The sequence below is a fragment of the Callorhinus ursinus genome, unplaced genomic scaffold (genome assembly GCF_003265705.2).
Source record: "Callorhinus ursinus isolate GAN/ISIS: 27379988/994484 unplaced genomic scaffold, GSC_fseal_2.0 scaffold34, whole genome shotgun sequence".
In the NCBI taxonomy this organism is placed as follows: domain Eukaryota; kingdom Metazoa; phylum Chordata; class Mammalia; order Carnivora; family Otariidae; genus Callorhinus; species Callorhinus ursinus.
This window is the reverse complement of record NW_027397096.1, coordinates 10985776-11005793: the sequence shown is the minus strand read 5'-3', so window position 1 is coordinate 11005793 and position 20018 is coordinate 10985776. Positions and strand designations below refer to the sequence as shown.

General features: G+C 38.7%; 1 protein-coding gene across 1 annotated transcript in view; it reads left to right on the top strand.

The window, feature by feature from the left end:
• Positions 1–9518, top strand: part of APPBP2 (amyloid beta precursor protein binding protein 2) — a 59623-nt gene extending 50105 nt beyond the window's left edge. The window contains exons 10-13 of the mRNA XM_025851279.2: positions 2267–2352; positions 3860–4050; positions 5961–6126; positions 7147–9518. Of these exons, the coding sequence (XP_025707064.1) occupies positions 2267–2352; positions 3860–4050; positions 5961–6126; positions 7147–7400 (697 nt within the window). The 3' untranslated portion in view covers positions 7401–9518. The remainder of the gene's footprint in view (positions 1–2266; positions 2353–3859; positions 4051–5960; positions 6127–7146) is intronic.
• Positions 9519–20018: the final 10500 nt, after the last annotated feature.

The following is a 20018-nucleotide window of genomic DNA, read 5'->3' as shown; positions in this document are numbered from 1 at the left end:
ATGGTCCCAGGGTCCTGGGTTCGAGCCCCACATCGGGCTCCCTGCTCAGTGGGAAGCCTGCTTCTCCCACTCTCCCTACCCCTGCTTGTGTTCCCTCTCTCGCTGTGTCTCTCTCTGCCAAATAAATAAAATCTTTAAAAAAAAAAGAATCCCCAAACTGAGGAAAACATTAAAAAGCTCTTGGGGACTGCTATTTCTCCTGAGAAGCCTTTTGGGAGAAAATGCAAAACTCTTGGAAATTCTCAACCCAAACCAAACAGACTTCCCATAGATCTAGCTCTACCTAAGATGAACTCACCATTAAAAAATTTCAAAATAAAGTAAGGAAACATTTCCTCTATTAATGAGAATCAGCAGAAATAACAAACAGGATTAGAACCCAAAGAATATTGGCTAACAGAACTTCTTGGTTGATGCTATAAAGTAAGTATCTTTAAATGATTAAGCATATAAAATGGGTTAGCAAACTGTGGCCTCTAGGGAAAGTAAAATTTTATTGGAACATAGCAGTACTCATTCACTCATGTATTGTTTATGGCTGCTTTCATGCTACATCAGGAGAGTTGAGTAGTTGAGATAGTGTGTGGCCCACACAACCTAAAATATTTGCTATCTGGCCCTTTACAGAAAAAATTTGCTGACACTGATGTAAAAGAATGAATCAGTAATATTTTGGAGGGAAAATAAAGGGGGGTAAAGGGCAGATTTAAAAATAAAATAACTGATACATGCTACAACCTGGATGAACCTTGAAAACATTCTGCTAATTGAAAGAAGCTAGTTACAAAGGACCCCATATTGTATGATTCCTTTTTTCTGAGATGCCCAGAATAGGCAAATGTATGAGAGACAGAAAATAAATTTGTGGTTGCCATGGGCTCATAGGGTTGGAGGAAAATGGTGAGAGACTACTAATGGGCCAGTGTTTCTTTCTAGGGTCATGAAAATACACTGAAATTGCTTGTGATGATGGGTGCACAACTCTGTGAATATACTAAAAACCACTGAATTGTACATTTTAGTGGGCGACTTGTGTGGTATGAATTATATCTCAGTAAGAGCTGTTATAACAAATAAAATGTAGCTAGAATTAGAAAATAGTCATTTACATTAAAACTCAGTAGACAAGTTAAACAGCACATTGGACACAACTAAAGAAACAGTGAACTGGAAAACAGATCTGAGAAAATTAATAATTACCTGGCAGATGGAGATAGAAGACTTGGAGTTACTTGAAAGAAACTGGTAGATAAAATAGGCAGCTTACCTTCTGTTTGGTGAGATGGGCCATAAACAAGTAACTAGACATAGCAGCTGAGAACACATATATGTGAAGAAGATTAAGGTAAACTAAGAGTAAAGAACTGTGGTAAATTTTTTAGGGACTTTTTTTTTTAAGATTTTATTTATTTATTTGAGAGAGAATGAAAGAGAGCATGAGAGTGGGAAGGGTCAGAGGGAGAAGCAGACTCCCCGCTGAGCAGGGAGCCTGATGCAGTACTCGATCCTGGGATTGCAGGATCATGACCTGAGCCGAAGGCAGTCGCTGAACCAGCGGAGCCACCCAGGCTCCCCCTTTAGGGACTTTTGTATAAGCTGGTCTGGAAAGGCTTCTCATTGAAGAGTGAGCCATGTGGGTGGATATTCAGGGGGATAGTATCCCAAAGAGACGGTAAAGTAAGTGCAAGAGTCCTGGGTGAGAGTATGCTTTGCATGTTCAGAAAACTGCGAGGCCTATGGCTGGAGGAGAAGGAGAGGGCTTTTTCTTTTCTTTTTTTTTAAAGATTTTATTTATTTATTTGACAGAAAGACAGCCAAGAGAGGGAACACAAGCAGGGGGAGTGGGAGAGGGAGAAGCAGGCTTCCTGCGGAGCAGGGAGCCCGATGCAGGGCTCAATCCCAGGACCCCCAGATCATGACCTGAGCCGAAGGCAGATGCTTAACAACCGAGCCACCCAGGCGCCCCGAGAGGGCTGTTTCTGAGAATGGTAGATGAGGTCAGACAGGTGGCGGGGGAAAGAACATGGTGAGACTTGTAGGCTGTGATAACAACTTCACAGTTTATTCTGTAGGAGATAGAAATCCAGTGGATATTTTAAAAGTTCAGTCCACAACAGATTAGAAATTTAAAAAACAAAAAACAGTACCTTTACCACAGATAGGTTTAGAAATTCCATCAGTATTATAAGTTGTAAGGGTTTTTTTAAAATGCTGTAATTATTTATAACTAAAAAGAAATGCCAGAATATATTTGTCTATATTACAGATTTCATGCCGAAAGAGCTATTGGTATCATTACCCACATCCTACCTGAAGATCATCTTCTTTTGGCTTCTTCAAAGAGGGTGAAAGGTACCCTTTGCAATTAGTCTCCAGTATACCTGTATATATATGTTTTTTAGATTTCTTTTGCTGTCAGTTGTACTAGATGTCTAGCCTCATATATTTTAATGATACATAGTTTAAAATAGGGTTGTTTGTTTATTTCTTTGGGTAGTAGCATAGGATTAGACTATATCTGCATATTACTAAGGTAGCCAAGTCACTGATTTAAAGTATCTGCCTATAACTCTACTTAAGAATTTCCAGTGGTTCATAATAAAAGGTTAGCTTCTCTCATATAGCATTGTTAATAAGCCAGAATATCTTTTGTCGCTTTTTTTTCTTCTTCCTTCCTCCCCTCACCCCCTTTTCCTCTCTGTAATGCCTTCATTCATTCATTTCTTTTGAGGGGAGGATGAAAGAAAGAATAACATGATTATTGCACAGTAACAGGTTTTTCACGTACCTTCAGCTTTATAGTGCAGGATTTTGAAACTCAGTTTTGTATCAGGTTACCCTTAATGTTGCAAGGCTCTTACCAAATACCACTTTCTTCTTTTCTTCTAATCACTACCAAAGCCCTTTAATTTAAAAAGCATTTATTTGCCAACATCACTGGGTCACCCATGTGGTAATTCCATGCATGCTGGAGAAATTTTACCTTAATTCTTGAACTGGTTCTTTTCCCCCCTCTGGGTTTGGATTTTAAGTTAAACAAGTAATACATAATTGTTGTAAAAATTAAAAGTTAGAGAGAAAAGAGAAAATAATGAATTAAGTCACCTGAAATCCCACCAATCCAGATTCAGCATTTTGGCTTTTTTTCTCCCAATAATGGAATGAATGAATTTTTTTAGTTTTATATTCTGCTTTTTTCACTTAATACCTTACGGACATTTTTTCATTGCAGTACATATGGATATATATCCTTTTATTCTTTAAAAACGCTAAACTAAACCTCTTTTACTTTTGTGCATATGGACAATTTTCCTAGAAATAAAATTACTTCGTAAAAGAATATGTATTTTTAAGACTTTAAATGGAATTTGAAAGTCTTTTATGTGACTTTGAAATTGCGCTGTCTTCTTGCCTGATTTGGTTGGTCAAGTTAGTAGGAGGAAACCAGTTCTTTTAGTTGTATTTGGTTAAAGGTTGTATTTTATAGTGTGGTTTCAAAATGTTCAACAGTGCTTAGGTACTCCTTGACACAGTTTCATAACTTTAAAATTTTGCCTTTGCCTTGTCTTACATTGCTTTCAATAAGAAATTCACATCAGCAAAATATAATAGTCTAGTAAAGTAGAAATTCTGCAAAATATTTGATGTATACCATTGTTTTTCTTAAATTTGAAGTTCATTATACTATGCAAACTAGAATGACCCCCAGAAGTATATTTTTTCATTATCGTGGAATTCATCTTTACCAGTTCTAATCCATAACCACAAACATTTATAGAATTTAATTTTAAATTATATGCTCTGATTAGCTTTGATAGATGGTTTGGAAGTATGCTAATTTTATTGCTTTCTTAATCAGCCCTTATTTTAGAGGAGATTGCAATCGACTGTCATAATAAAGAAACTGAACAGAGGCTGCTTCAAGAAGCTCATGATTTGCACCTGTCTTCACTTCAACTAGCTAAAAAAGCTTTTGGGGAATTTAATGTACAGACTGCAAAACACTATGGAAACCTTGGAAGACTTTACCAGTCAATGAGAAAATTTAAGGTACAAGCATGTTTTACTATCTTTTTCTCTCACTAAATAATTTTAGGTAGTAAAGTATAATCTTAAATAATACATCTTCATGGGGCGCCTGGGTGGCTCAGTCGTTAAGTGTCTGCCTTCGGCTCAGGTAATGATCCCACGGTCCTGGGATCGAGCCCCGATTGGGCTCCCTGCTCTGCGGGAAGCCTGCTTCTCCCCTCCCCCTCCCACTCTCCCTGCTGTGTTCCCTCTCTTGCTATGTCTCTCTCTGTCAAATAAATAAAATCTTAAAAAAAAAATAATACATCTTCAGTAACCTTCAGTAATAAAGTGTACATTTATTATACTCCTACCTTATTCCATGAAAGAATTGAGAAAATAGCTAGTATAAAACAACAGAGTCAAAATATAAATAAAATTCAAAATCCAAACCATGGAAAAATAAGACATAAGATCAAACCACAAAGGCTGATACGGTTATTATAGTTAGACTTAAAATATAGCTACTAGCGGGGCACCTGTCTGGCTCAGTCAGAAGAGCATGTGACTCTTGATCTCAGGGTTGTGAGTTAAGCCCCACGTTGGGTGCAGAAATTACTTAAATAAATAAAAAGTTTAAAAAAAAGAAAGGGGGACGCCTGGGTGGCTCAGTCAGTTGAGCATCCAGCTCTTGGTTTCAGGTCAGGTCATGATCTCATGGGTTGTGAGATCGAACCCCAGTTGGGCTCCCCCCTCAGTGGGGCGTCTGCTCAAAGGTTATCTCCCTCTGTCCCTCCCCCAACATGTGCGCACACACAGTCTCTCTCTCCCACTCAGTCTCTAAAAATAAATCTTTAAACAACAACAACAACAACATAGTGTTAGTTATGTTAAGTGTAGCCCTTAGCAGGGGCGCCTGGGTGGTGCAGTCAGTTAAGCATCTGCCTTCAGCTCAGACCTTGATCCCGGGGTCCTGGGATCTGGGGTCCTGGGATCTTTGGGCTCCCTGCTGAGCGGGGAGTCTGCTTCTCCCTCTGCCCCTCCCCCAGCTCACGGTCACTCTCTCTCTCTCTCTCTCAAATAAAGAAATAAAATCTTTAAAAAAAAAAAAAAAGTAGCCCTTAGCATAATGTCTGGCACATGGTAGGTATGCAAGAAATGTCAGATATTGCAAGTATTATTAATTGTGGTGATAAAAATTTACTGAATTCTCTTTTAAAATTTTGGGTTATAAATTCTTTTTTTTTTTTTTTAAGATTTTATTTTTTTGAGAAGAGAGAAAGAGGACAAAAGAGGGGGGGGAGGGTCAGAGAGAGAAGCAGACTCCCTGCCGAGCAGGGAGTCCGATGCGGGACTCGATCCATGGACTCCAGGATCATGACCTGAGGCCGAGGGCAGTCACTTAACCAACTGAGCCACCCAGGCGCCCTGGGTTATAAATTCTTAATGTTGTTCATTTTGGGGTCACAGTAAGGAAAGGATGAGAGTCACTGCCTAAGACATTCTTTTTTTACCTGAAAATCCATTACATATCCCTCAATTAACCTGAGTTTTATTGTCAAAATTCCAAAAAATAAAGCGTATACCTATATAACTGAACATACGATAGTATGAAGTTTCTTAACAAGGTTTAAATTTTGGAGCATGTTAACAAAGAAATAATTGTCATTTTAGAAAGTTTTGATGTTAATTTCTTCTAACAATTTTTTATTACCAGGACAGATTTTGTCATCATTTTTGGCATAGGATACTCACTGTCATCAGCTTGTGTGCATGGCTTCCCAAACTAGTAATCTTCCCCTAGGCAGCTTTTGGATTAACGTAGTATGTCCTCTGATCTGATTATCTTATGCCATCTATGTCTTGGCATTTAGAAGAGTCTTACTCGTTGGCTGAGAATTGTTAATATGAGAGTATAATGTAATGGCTAAAACAGCTTAATTATTTTTCAGGAAGCTGAAGAAATGCATATCAAAGCAATTCAGATAAAAGAGCAACTTCTTGGTCAAGAAGATTATGAAGTAGCCCTTTCAGTGGGACATCTGGCTTCTCTATACAATTATGACATGAATCAGTACGAAAATGCTGAGAAACTTTATTTGCGATCCATAGCGATTGGTATGTTATTTTAAAATTTAGTGAATTGATAGTATCAACATGTCAACATGTCTTATATGTTGTGTAAGGGAAGTGTAATTACAAAGAGTTAAATGAGTTTATAGAGCTGCTAAGGATATCCAGAAGCCACCCAAAAACCATCTGAAACATTTTGCTAAAGATGATTTATTGATGTTGAAGCCAGTAGTAAGTGACTGTTGAGGCAGAGTGTCAAGTATAGGCAAAAGGAGTTATTCTAAACTAGTTGTGTAGTTACTACTCTTTCCACCTCCCTTTTTGAACATGTTACCAATAGAATCATGCAATGCATATTTTTACATGTCTGGTTTCTTTTGGTGAACATGAATTGTGAAATACATCTGTGTCGTTCCATAACACTATCGCTTATTAATTTCCAGTGCTGTATAATATTTTATTGGATTAGTATATCATTTATCCATTCTATGTTAATGGACATTCAGAACATTTGGATTGTTTCCATTTCAGGAAATAAGATTACAGAATAACGTACTGTAGTCATCATCTAATGTGCCTATTAAAATTTTTCCCTGTTTTGGGGGTACCTGGCTGGCTCTGTCAGTAGAGCATGTGACTCTTGATCTCAGGGTCATGGGTTTGAGCCCCATGTTAAGGGTAGAGTTTACTTAAAAAAAAAAAATTCTTCCCTATTTTTATATTGAATTGTCTGTCGTTCCTTATTGATTTATATAAGGTCTTCATATACTATGGATGCAGCAAGCCCTTTGTTGGTTATATATGTTGTAAGAGAGATAACTCACTCTGCTCCTTGTTTCTAAATGGTGCCTTTCAAAGAACAGAAGTTCTTAATTCTAATATTTATCTTGTCTGTGGGTACCCAATCTCATTAGTTTCTCATTTAGCCTAGGAAATAAAATAAAGCCACCTTATTTAAAGAATTGAACTTGTGTTATTTTTTTAAGAACCTCTTGTTTCATTATTTGAGCTTTCTTTTTTTTTTTTTTTCCCTTGTGCATGTGTGTATGTGTGTTTTACTTTCAGGGAAGAAACTGTTTGGTGAAGGCTACAGTGGACTAGAATATGATTACCGAGGTCTCATTAAACTTTACAACTCCATTGGAAATTATGAGAAAGTGTTTGAATATCACAATGTTCTGTCTAACTGGAACCGGTTGCGAGATCGTCAATATTCGGTGACCGATGCTCTTGAAGATGTCAACACCAGCCCCCAGTCCACTGAAGAAGTGGTGCAGTCCTTCTTGATTTCTCAGAATGTTGAGGGACCGAGCTGCTGAGGGAGGACCTCAGTTAATTAATTTACCTTTTCCCAGATTCCAGGGAATTCATACTGTGAAATCAAAACCATGTTGTTTTTTGGGGCTGGAATTTGCATTGAAACACTGGTCCAGTCCATTGACCCTATTTGGGTGATCCCTACCTTGCAGAGTGTCCGTAGGAATAAGCATATATTCAGTTATATTCAGCATGTACCGCATGTATAAGTAGTCTGGCCCATATTTTCAACCTAGTAGAACAAACAACAGGAAATCTTTTTTTTTTTCCATTTTAAAGAATAATTCATTTTGCAGAAAGCCTGAAAAGAACCCCTAAATAAAACTATTTAAGAGTTTAAAAGAGTTGCATTCTTATTATGTAAGGATGATTTTAACAACTTTTTAACATATTCTTCCTTGTGGAGGTATTCAATACTGTATTGTAAAGAAATTTTATGGGGAAAATCTTTATATGCAGTATAGAAAAGTTAACACAGTACTAGTAGAAGAGGGACATCCTGACTTAGGTTTGGCTACCTTACCCAGAGAAGTGGATACAACCACTCCAGAGCTCTATTACAGGGAAGGATTGTCAGATTCATCTGAACTGGACCAGTGTTGATCTGTAAGTAATAGAAAAGCTGACAGACGAGCAGTTTTATTAACCCTTTGCTTGTTTCAGGGTTTTTTGGTATAACAATGCAAGATGCTCTGAAAGCGTTTGCGAACAGGACCAGGAGGACTTAAAAAGGACCAGCCTAATGTAGAAAGGGGTTATTTGGACCAGAGGCTTTAGGTAATTATTTTAGCCCCTGCATATACTTTTATCAGTAGAATGTTTCATTTAGAGGTATAATGAAAAGTGATAATGCAAAAACTATATTCATGTAATTAGACACCAAACTAGGGAGATTTGGCAGTTTCGATGGTGTATCTTTAGTCAGTGTGCACAGATGGCAATGCCATAAGCAAGTCTATAAATATCTGCTGCAACCATCCCCCTCATTTTAAATGTTACCCTAATAATCAATGCAATTAACAAGTATATTGGCTAAGAGTCGTGAAATAGCTCATGGGTGGGAATTTTAGGTTACTATATGGTTTGTGGGGATTAATGGAAAAATGAATGCCCAAAAGAAGCAATTCTTAGAGATCCTTCATTTTTATGGTAAATAATAGTACAGCTGTGTCATTTTATTTGAAATTCAAGAGTCAAATGCAGAGATCCCCTAGTTATATATCTGTTTCACTAACTTGTCTTCCTGTTTATTGGGTTTTGATTTTTGTAATCTTAAGCCAGTCAGGTTATTTAATATTGAGGTAATTAATACTCAGATTTGGAAAGTGACATGTAGCAATTAAGAAACAAAAAGGTCTTTTGCTGTTACCTCAGTTCTTACTATAGTGGCCTATGTGGTGCCTCTATAGTTAAGAATCAGGGTTTTCCCCCCTATTTTCAGGGGTTCATGACTTGGCTGTCAGAGATGTTGCTCTTAGCTAATGCTTGGAGTAGTCTGTGGGTGAGTGGATGTGTGTTGAATTTTGGTTTTCTTTTAACATGCACGCTGGGGTTGGAGGGGGGAAGAAATCTAAACTGCCACATTGAGTACAGAAAAATTAATTGGAGATTTCAGGTAAATTTGATTTTCAACACTTTTTTGAACTTCCCAAACCTAATCTTGTTTAAAACTGTTACTTTCAGTCTTGTTAGTTATGAGCCAGTGTTTTTAAGTCCCCAGGAGGGGATTGACTGGGGGAGGTACAGAAAGAGATGAAGCAAGCCCAGACCCTAATATTGTAACCATGATTTCAAAACCTGGGTTTATTCCTCAAATTGAATTATTTTCTTTTTCATTTTAAAAAGAGTACATTGGCACACCTGCACCTCCCCTCCCAGTTAATTGCAGTCTAACACCAAGAGGCACCTCTTTATTAATTACCAAATAGTCTGTGTGACCAAGGACTAACATTTATTAAGTTACTCAGCTCTATCCTTACAGGCCTATATATTTAATACCTCCAAAGATATTTCCAGGATAGGCTTTGTATACTTTTGTTGGTTATTTAGAGTCATGTGGTATGTTTGTGGTATAGGAATGTCATGGTAAATTGTTTTTCAATAAATATTTTGAAACTTAACGTTTCCATATGAAGTTTTTTTTTTAAATCAATCTGTATCTTTTGGTTTTGTGCACATACAGCATTTCCTAGGATAAAATCAAGCAAATGACTTAAGGCTTCATCCTCTCTTAATTCAATTTGAGCTCAACTTAGCTCACACTCAGTGATAAAACAACATGGTATTTAGGAGCCTACGATCACAGGGTGATAATGTTACGTGGCAGCCAGTTTTTCTAAAAAGCATTGGTAGTTTCCCTTTATTACCACTGCTTTAATGTAGTTTTCTATAAGTCCGTACACTTTGATTTAATGCAAAAACTGTAGGCTGAGAAAAGAGATTGACAGCTTGTTAATGATATAACAAAGAGTATGCTATTAATTCTGGTTGTAATGAAGAATAATACCCTAATGATTCTAAGTGTGGGGTTTATCCTTTATTCCTAGGGATGTTTAGGGTAGCTTAGAGAGGTGAATATTAGTACTTTATGGGGTTAAAAAGAATCTCAAAAGAATAAAATTTACCTCACAGTAACCAATAGCTTGCACAGACTTTTCACATATGGTGGGGGTTATGTGTAAGGAAGCCTAGACCAACTTAAAGATTTTTCTGGAAGTTCAGCAAAGTAATGTTAAATAAGGGGCCTTTGGTCTCATCCTTCCCTGACTTTCATTTCTTCTCTATTACCCAGTCTTTTTCCCAACGTTGGTGCTACTCAGATTGGGTGCATCGGGGGGCTCTCCTGTGCCACACAGATGGTCAGTCACTCCTGCATCCAGTGTAATAGAACCAATTGGGTTTTTTAGACCACAGGTTTTATGGGTCCCCAAAGCTTTAGGACCCTTCTTGTCATTGATGCTCTGTCTCTCCTTGGTTAAAAAACAAACTCACTGTTGCTCTGTAGTAATCCGTGTGCAGGTACGTGGTTAATTAATTTGTGAAATTAAAGATTTGACAAAGGCCTTTGTTCCTAGCCTGTTTGGGAAGAGTTCATAATGTTGTGAAAATTAAGTACAGAGGCTGCTACCTTATAAATAAATGTAGAGTGCCATTTGGCAACTCCTTACATGCACACACAGTGCTCAACAGTCAGCACCTAAAACACAGCGGAAGCTTTTGGCCATACTTTACAAATTGAAACAATGGTTTGCTTAGTTAGCAGGTACTCTTAACTGCCACTTGGTCTTTATTTTTTCCCCAGAATTTGTAGCCTTGCTGCTTGCAAACTGTTCCTTTTCTGGACGACAAAGTTACTACTGGAAAAACACTTATTTATATAAGTACGAACTTTTTTAAGAGTTTTATTTTTGCTTTAAAAATTAATGTATATATTTCACCTCTTGGCTTTGGAGGACCTCAGTTCTTGCTAGGAAAAAAAAATTTTTTTTTAATCTGACATTTGGATTAATCTCCAGCTTGAACACTAGTAGTTGTATTGCCCACAAATCTCAGGAATGTGTTAGGCAGAAAACTGGTTTTACCCTGTCGGTGATCTGAAGGAGTGTGCTTTAGGATTTCTTAAATAATACTATTCTTTAATTGCAGTCCTAGGTATCTATAGCATGAGTGGCCTTAGTGAGTTTGTTGAAGTGCACATTTTTTTTCAAAAGTAAAATTTAAGATTAAAAATATATGCTATATATAGATATCTAGAAAACCTGGTTTGTGGTGCACAAGTGTTGGATCACTAGATAATTGTTGCAGGTACCGTTTGTGTAACATTACTCATTTCTGTATATTCCTTTTATGGAAAGATGTTGCCATGGTAACTAAAACTTTTCAGTTTAGTTCTACTTTTATGATGTGAATGAATGCTACCTTTTATTAAATATTACCAAGTCAGTACTATTTTTATACTTTATTAAGCAACAGGGGATTTTAGTTTAATAGGCTCAAGAGCTCTTAATGAAACAAATTACTAACAATTCTTTACATGAAAATCCCCACTAATAGTGCCACAGTAATTTCTATAGAAATATCTAGGGTCATTGAGATTTTTTTAAGACAATTGTTCATTGTGTCAGAATGACCTTTCATATCATCCTTTTAACACAAACTTGTAGTGCCCACCATTATTTGTAACCATTGAACCATACTAAGTATGTTTGTAACCAGCATTGTGATATATTCTGTACTTGTATTGCTAAAAATGAATTATTGACCTAATAAATATAGTGTTCCTGCATTCATAGCGTATCTGTTTCCAATTCAGTTGTGATCACTTTTGGTCGGGACTTGGGATTATTATTGCAACCTGGGTTTTTTTGTTTTTTTTTAAGATTTTATTTATTTATTTGACAGAGACACAGCGAGAGAGGGAACACAATCAGGGGGAGTGGGAGAGGGAGAAGCAGGCTTCCTGCTCAGGAAGCCTGCTTCGGGGCTCGATCCCAGGATCCCCGGGATCATGACCTGAGCTGAAGGCAGACGCTTAACGACTGAGCCACCCAGGTGCCCTCAAATTAGGTCTTTAAGAAAATCTGCCATGAAACAGTGAATCGTAAGCACGCAGAACAGCTGGTGCTGGAAATGAAACCAAATTTTAAGTTAATATAAAGAAAATTAACATTTCAACAAAATCCCACCTTCACTTGCAATAGTCAGCACTGGGTTGATCTCACTTGCCACCTGCAATGAGACTGCTTAAATTTTTCTTTTTACATTCCCATGACTTTGAACATGCTGTTCTCTCTTTTGTATGGCATGCCATTTTGTGCCTAAACTTTTATTCATCTGTCAAACTCAAAGGACAAGGAAGCCTTCCCTGAAAGTTCGAATTGCCTCTTCTTGGTACTTAAGCCCCATTTTATTTAAAACTTAGTTAAAAAGACATTACCCTATGAACATACAACTAACATAATTAAAACTTTACAGCTTACAAACGTTGCTGATTGTGCATTTAACAAATTTTACATAGAATTTACTCTGTAGCAGATACTATTCTAAAGATGTTAGCAAACCACACCCACTTACTTTATACACATCTATTTCTACAGTTCAAAAATTCAAGGCAAACTCAGACTCATCAGGATGGTTGTTATCAAAAACAAAAGTGTTGGCAAGGATGTAGAGAAGTTGGAGACCTCATGCATTTTTTTTTAAAGATTTTATTTATTCATTTGAGACACAGAGATAACAGAGCACAAGCAGGGGGAGAGGGAGAGGGAAAAGCAGGCTCCCCACTGAGCCAGAAGCCAGACGGGCTCCATCCCAGGACCCTGGGATCATGACCTGAGCCGAAGGCAGGCTTAACCATCTGAGCCACCCAGGTGCCCCGACCTCATGCATTATTGATGGGGATGTAAAAAGGTGCATCTGCTATGGTAAACAGTAAGGTGGTTCCTCAAAAAATTAAAAATAGAATTACCATGTGATCCAGCAATCCTTTTTAGGGGTATATGTTCAAAAGAATTGAAAGCGGGCGCCTGGGTGGCTCAGTTGGTTAAGCGACTGCCTTCGGCTCAGGTCATGATCCTGGAGTCCCGGGATCGAGTCCCACATCGGGTTCCCTGCTCAGCGGGGAGTCTGCTTCTCCCTCTGACCCTCTTCCCTCTTGTGCTCTCTATCTCTCATTCTCTCTCTTTCTCAAATAAATAAAATCTTTAAAAAAAAAAAAAAGCAGGGTCTTTCATTTGTACACCATGTTCATAGCATCATTATTCATAATAACCAAAATATAGAAGCAACCCAAATGTCCATCAGTGGATGAATGGATAAACAAAATGTGATATATCCATACAATGCAATATTATCCTGAATGATGATAACCCAGGGTCCTGGGATCGAGCCCCGCATGGGGTTCCCTGCTCGGCGGGAAGCCTGCTTCTCCCTCTCCCTCTCCCACTCTCCCTGCTTGTGTTCCCTCTCTTGCTGTGTCTCTCTCTGTGAAACAAATAAAATCTTAAAAAATAATAATATTCAAAATAAGAATTATTTCTTAAAAAGGAAAAAATTTCTTTTTTTAAACTTTTTAAAAATTTTATTTATTCATGAGAGACGGGGAGGGAGAAGCAGGCCCCCCACAGAGCAGGGAGCCAGATATGGGGCTCGATGCCAGGACCCCAGGATCACGACCCGAGCCAAAGGCAGACACTTAACCAACTGAGCCATCCAGGCGCCCCAAAAGGAAGGAATTTTTTTTTTTTAAGATTTTTTTTTTTTAAGATTATTTGAGAGAGAGAATGAGAGATAGAAAGCACGAGAGGGAAGAGGGTCAGTGGGAGAAGCTGACTCCCTGCTGAGCAGGAAGCCCGATGTGGGACTCGATCCCGGGACTCCAGGATCATGACCTGAGCTGAAGGCAGTCACTTAACCAACTGAGCCACCCAGGCGCCCCCAAAAGGAAGGAATTTCTAACACATGCTACAACATTGAACCTTAAGGCATAATGCTAAAGTGATATAAGCCAGGCACAAAAGGGAGGGGAGAGTATACTGTAACTGTTAAGTATGAATCTACTTACATGAGGTATATGGTCAAACACAGAGACAGTAGAATGGTAGTTGTCAGAGCCGGGAGGAGCTGAAAATGGGGAGTGGTCGCTTAATGGGTACAGTTTCAGTTTTGCAAGATGAAATGGTTCTGGAGATTCATTACACAACAATGGATATACTACTACTGAACTGTACACTTAAGATGATACATTTTATGAGTTACCACAGTTAAAATTTTTAGGACAAACTTTCCAATTGCATTAGCAGTTATATAAGACATGATAAAGTATGATAAAGTTTGAAAAAATCTGATCACTTCCACTCAGTGCCTTGATAAACCTTAAGTACAATTTATTTTCTGAATTAGAACGTTGATAGAACATGTCAAACTTGATTTGCATTTAAATTCCTGCTCAGCACAGAATCAGGCTTTGTCCTTGACTCTTGCTGCTCCTAAAGTCGTTTGAGTATTTTTCTCTTCTGTTATTGGCTCTCATCACAGCACATGTTCTGCATCTGGTATGTTGGTGTCAGAGTAACTAAATTACACAAGACCAAACAAAGAGTCATTATTTAAAAACCACCCTTAGGGGCGCCTGGCTGACTCACAGTAGAGCATGCGACCCCTGATCTCGGAGTCATGAGTTCGAGCTCCACATTGGGTAAGAGATTACTTAAAAACAAACTGGCGCCTGGGTGGCTCAGTCCATTAAGCGTCTGCCTTTAGCTCAGGTCATGATCCCAGGGTCCTGGGATCAAGCCCTGCAACGGGCTCCCTGCTCAGCGAGGTGTCTGCTTCTCCCTCTCCTTCACCCTCTGCCCCTTCACCCCGCTTGTGCTCACTCTCTCAAATAAATAAATAAAATCTTTAAAAAAATAAAAAGCACCTTTGGTGCTTTTTGACTGGGATGAAGTTTACCTAGTATATATTTGATCATTCAAATCTTTTAGTTTTTAGAAACATGATTACCGAGAGTCAAGTTTTGGGGCACCTGGGTGGTTCAGTTAAGCGTCTGCCTTCGGCTCAGGTCATGGTCCTGGGGTCCTGGGATGGAGCCCCACATTGGGCTCCCTGCTCAGCGGGGAGCCTGCTCCTCCCTCCCCCCCCACCCCCTGCTTGTGCGAGAGCTCGCTCGCTCTCTCTCAAATAAATAAATATTTTATAAATAAAGTCAAGGTTCATCTGAAGGTGAGAATTCTAGGGAGGCAGGGTGCTTACAATGAGAACAAGGACTTAAGAGTCCAGAGGAGCTGCTTTTTACTAGCTTGGAGAACTTAGGCAAATTTCTGACCTTGGCTCCTCATCTTTCAAGTGAAAAGGACACTACCTGGCTCTTGGATTATAATGAAGATTAAATAAAATGAATGCAACGCCTGAGTCGGTACCACGCCCATTATAGACATTGTGGAAATGTTAGTTTCTTTCTCCCTTGCTAGAGGATTATGGAGGAGAAGAAAGAGGAGCCTGAAAACCTCCCTTTTACTAAATACGTGATGATGCAGCATGCCTAGCCAGGTGACTCCATCTGCCAGGATGCACCTGTAAGACTCAGCTGGTACCCAGCACCATAGCAGTTACTCAGGATTTGGATAGTAAGTAGGGTTGAGCTAAGCTCTTGGCTTCAGGTCAGGTTCGTGGAGGAAGAGTGTTAGGAAGATTGCGTCCTTCTGAAGGTTGGTTCCAGTGACAGAGAAGTCACTACAGGTGAGAAAGGGAGGAGTCTGAGAAGAGAGAAGCTGGAGGAGGGAGTCCATCAAAGCCTACCAACATTTCCAGGAAGCTCACAGTTCACTAGCACAACCCAGGCCAGAATGGTAGTGTGGACAGACTCACTCAAGCCCAAGATTGCCCTGGGTCCTCAAAGATCTCTCTGCCCCTAAGGACATCCCATATCTGTTTCTTAACGTCTCCCTGATGGAGGGTTTATCATATCCTAGAGACATCTCTAGTATGGTTTAGAATGCAGACTTTGGAGCTGGACCAGAATCCTACATCTAGCAAAAAATGCAACATGACCCGTACAGCTGTGCCCTTGCCTCTGGTCATCTCAAAGCCATAGATATCACCAGGCTCTTTGGCTGCAGACTCCCAGGGCCAACCTGAGAATTTAGGACACTACTCTCCCACACCAGGAGAAGCTATACCACAAGGGCTGGGGGGTTGTGGGGAGAATGTTAAATGAGTTCACACAAACTTTAGGGAAAATCCAAAGAGGAGACTATGAGACCCTTTTTCTAGCCATACTAACCCTCCCACTGAGCAAAAGTGAGGGGAGGGGAGGGAGCCCCATGAGGTGGAATGGGATTGATAAACTGACACTGAAAAACCAAATACTTTTTTTTTCTATCTCATACAGGTGATGTATATTAACTATATATGGAAAATAGCAAAAAGTCTTTTTTTAAATACTTGTAATCTTGAGAAATCAAAAATTACATGAAAACAAATGAAAATGAAAACACAACAGTCAAAAATCTTTGGGATGCAACAAAAGTGGTCCTAAAAGGGAAGTTTTTTTTTTTAAGATTTATTTATTTATTTATTTGAGAGAACGAGAATGAGAGAGAGAGAGAGAGAGTACATGAGAGGAGGGAGGGTTAGAGGGAGAAGCAGGCTCCTCGCTGAGCAGGGAGCCCGATGCGGGACTCGATCCGGGGACTCCAGGATCATGACCTGAGCTGAAGGCAGTCACTTAACCAACTGAGCCACCCAGGCGCCCCCTAAAAGGGAAGTTTATAGCAATACAGAGCTACCTCAAGAAGGAAGAAAAATCTCAAACAACCTAAACTTATACCTAAAGGAGCTAGAAAAAGAACAGCAAACAAAACTCAAGCCCTGCAAAAGGAAGAAAATAATAAAGACTAGAGCAGAAATACATGACATAAAAACTTAAAAAAAAAAAAACCCACAATAGAACAGATCAGTGACACCGGAAGCTGATTCTTTGGAAAGATCAACAAAATGGATGAAACTCTAGCCACCCTCATTAAAAAAAAAGAGAGAGGACCCAAATAAAACTACCAATGGAAGAGAAGAGATAACAACCAACACCACAGAAATACAAACAATTGTAACAGAATATTATGAAAACCCATATGCCAACAGATTAGACAACTTAGAAGAAATGGACAAATTCCTAAAAATTTATAACCCACCAAAACTAAAGCAGGAAGAAATAGAAAACTTGAACAGACCAATCACCAGCAATAAAATTGAATCATTAATCAAAAAACTCCCGAAAAACAAAAGTCCAGGACCAGATGGCTTCACAGGCGAATTCTACCAAACATTAAAAGAATAGCTAATACCCCTTCTTCTCAAACTATTCCAAAAAATACAAGAGGAAGGAAAACTTCCAAATTCATTCTATGAGGCCAGGATCGCCCTGATACTAACCAGATAAAGACACACACAAAAAAAGAGAACTACAAGCCAATATCTCTCATATATGTAGGTGCAAAAATCCTCAGCAAGGGCGCCTGGGTGGCTCAGTCGGTTGAGCATCTGCTTTCGGCTCAGGTCATGATCCCAGGGTCCTGGGATCGAGTCCCACATCGGGCTCCCTGCTCCTTGGGAGTCTGCTTCTTCCTCTGCCTCTCTCTCTCTCTCTGTCTCTCATTAATAAATAAATAAAATCTTTAAAAAAAATCCTCAACAAAATATTAGCAAACTGAATCCAACAATATATTTAAAAAATCAATCACCACGATCAAGTGGGATTTATTCCCAGGATGCAAGGGCTTAATATTTGCAAAACAATAAACATACTTCATATCAATAAGAGAAAGGATAAAAACCATATGGTTATTTCAGTAGATGCAGAAAAACATTTGACAAAGTACAACATCCATTCATGATTAAAGAAAACCCTCTGCGAAGTAGGTCTAGAGGGAACATATCTCAACATAATAAAGGCCACTTATGAAACACCCATAGCCAACATCATACTCAATGATGAAAAACTGAGAGCTTTTCCTTTAAGGCAAGGAACAAGACAAGGATGTCCACTCTCACCACTTTTATTCAACATAGTACTGGAAGTTCTAGCACAGCAATCAGACAACAAAAAGAAAAGTCACCCAAATTGGTAAGGAAGAAGTAAAACTCACTATTTGCAGATGACATGATGCTATATATAGAAAACCCTAAAGACTCCAACAAAAAATTACTAGAACTGAAAAATGAATTCAATAAAGTCGTGGGATACAAAATCAACATAGAAAATCTGTTGCATTCCTATACACTAATAATGAAGCAGCAGAAAGAGAAATTAAGAAAACAATCCCATTTACAATTGCACCAAAACCAATAAGATATCTAGGAATAAACTTAACCAAAGAGTTGAAAGACTTGTATTGTGAAAACTATAAGATACTAATGAAAGGAATTGAAGATGACACAAAGACATGGAAAAACGTAGAAATTAATTAATTAATTAAAAATGGAAAAACATTCCATACTCATGGATTGGAAGAAGAAATATCATTAAAATATCTGTACTACCCAAAGCAATCTACAGATTTAATGCATTCTCTATCAAAATACAATAACATTTTTCACAGAGCTAGAACAAACAATCCTAAAATTTGTATGGAAGCACAAAGACCTCGAATAGTCAAAGCAATTTTGAAAAGAAAAAAACAAAACTGGAGACATCACAATTCCAGATTTCAAGTTATATGACAAAGTGGTAGTAAATAATATGGTACTGGCATAAAAATAAACACATAGATCAATGGAATAGAATAGAAAATCCAGAAGTAAACCCACAATTATATGGTCAGTTAATCTTCGACAAAGGAGAAATGAATATACAATGGAAAAAATACATCTCTTCAACAAAGGGTGTTGGGAAAACTGGACAGCCACATGCAAAAGAGTGAAACTGGACCACTTTCTTTCACCATACACAAAAATAAATTCAAAATGGATTAGGGGCATCTGGCTGGCTCAGTCTGTAGAGTGTGTGACTCTTGATCTTGGGGTTGTAAGCTTGAGCCACACGTTGGGTGATCTCTAAATAAATTGATCTCTAAATAAATAAATAAATAAAATAATTTTTGGGCGCCTGGGTGGCTCAGTTGGTTGGGCGACTGCCTTCGGCTCGGGTCATGATCCTGGAGTCCCGGGATCGAGTCCCATATCGGGCTCCTTGCTCAGCAGGAAGTCTGCTTCTCCCTCTGACCCTCCCCCCTCATGTGCGCTCTCTCTCTCTCTCAAATAAATAAATAAAATCTTTAAAAAAATAATTTTTTTAAAAGAATCAAGAGTCACATGCTCTACCAACTGAGCCAGCCAGGTGTCCCTTATGTACTCTTGCTATGTTAGTATATTTTTCTGCTTTTTCATTAAAATTCTACATGGACACAGATGAATGGACCAGAACAGAACGTTCAGAAATAGACCCAAATAAATCGGGCGTCTAATGTATAAGTGACACTTCAAATCAGTGTGGGAAAGATGGATTTTCCCCCCTATCCTATAAATATACTCCCACATGTGCAAGGACAACTGGTTAGCCATCTGAAAAAAAAATATGTTGCATTCCTATTATACAACTTATACCAAAATAAATTTCAGATAGACCAGAGATTTAAATGTAAAAATTGAAACCCTAGGGCTAGAAGGAGAGACACAATTTTAAATATTCTCTGAGTGGGGAAAACCTTTCCAAGTCATAAGCCATTAAAGGAAGGACACTGAACTACATAAAAATCGAAAACGTCTGCATGCACAAAGGAAAAATCATAAAGTTAAAACATAGAAGCACTGGGTGTGGAGCCAGGAGACCTGGAAAGTCAGTATTTCAATTCAGCTGGCCCAGCTCTAAGTTGCTTCCATGTAAGACTTGGGGGAAAGTATCCACTGTTCTCTACGGGAGGGGCCCTCCTAGAGGGCTCCCTGGTCTGGCTCTTGGTGAGGCCTTTTCCCTACAGTGAGACTACCCCCTAAGTCACCATAGGCCAAAGTGTAATTGGGGGGGTCCCCACCTGGGCACTTCATCTCCAAATAGCCTTCCCCAACCACCTGCTTCTGGTGTCCCCAAGTCCAGCTTAGAGAGTCATACTTTGGGTAGAGACACCTTA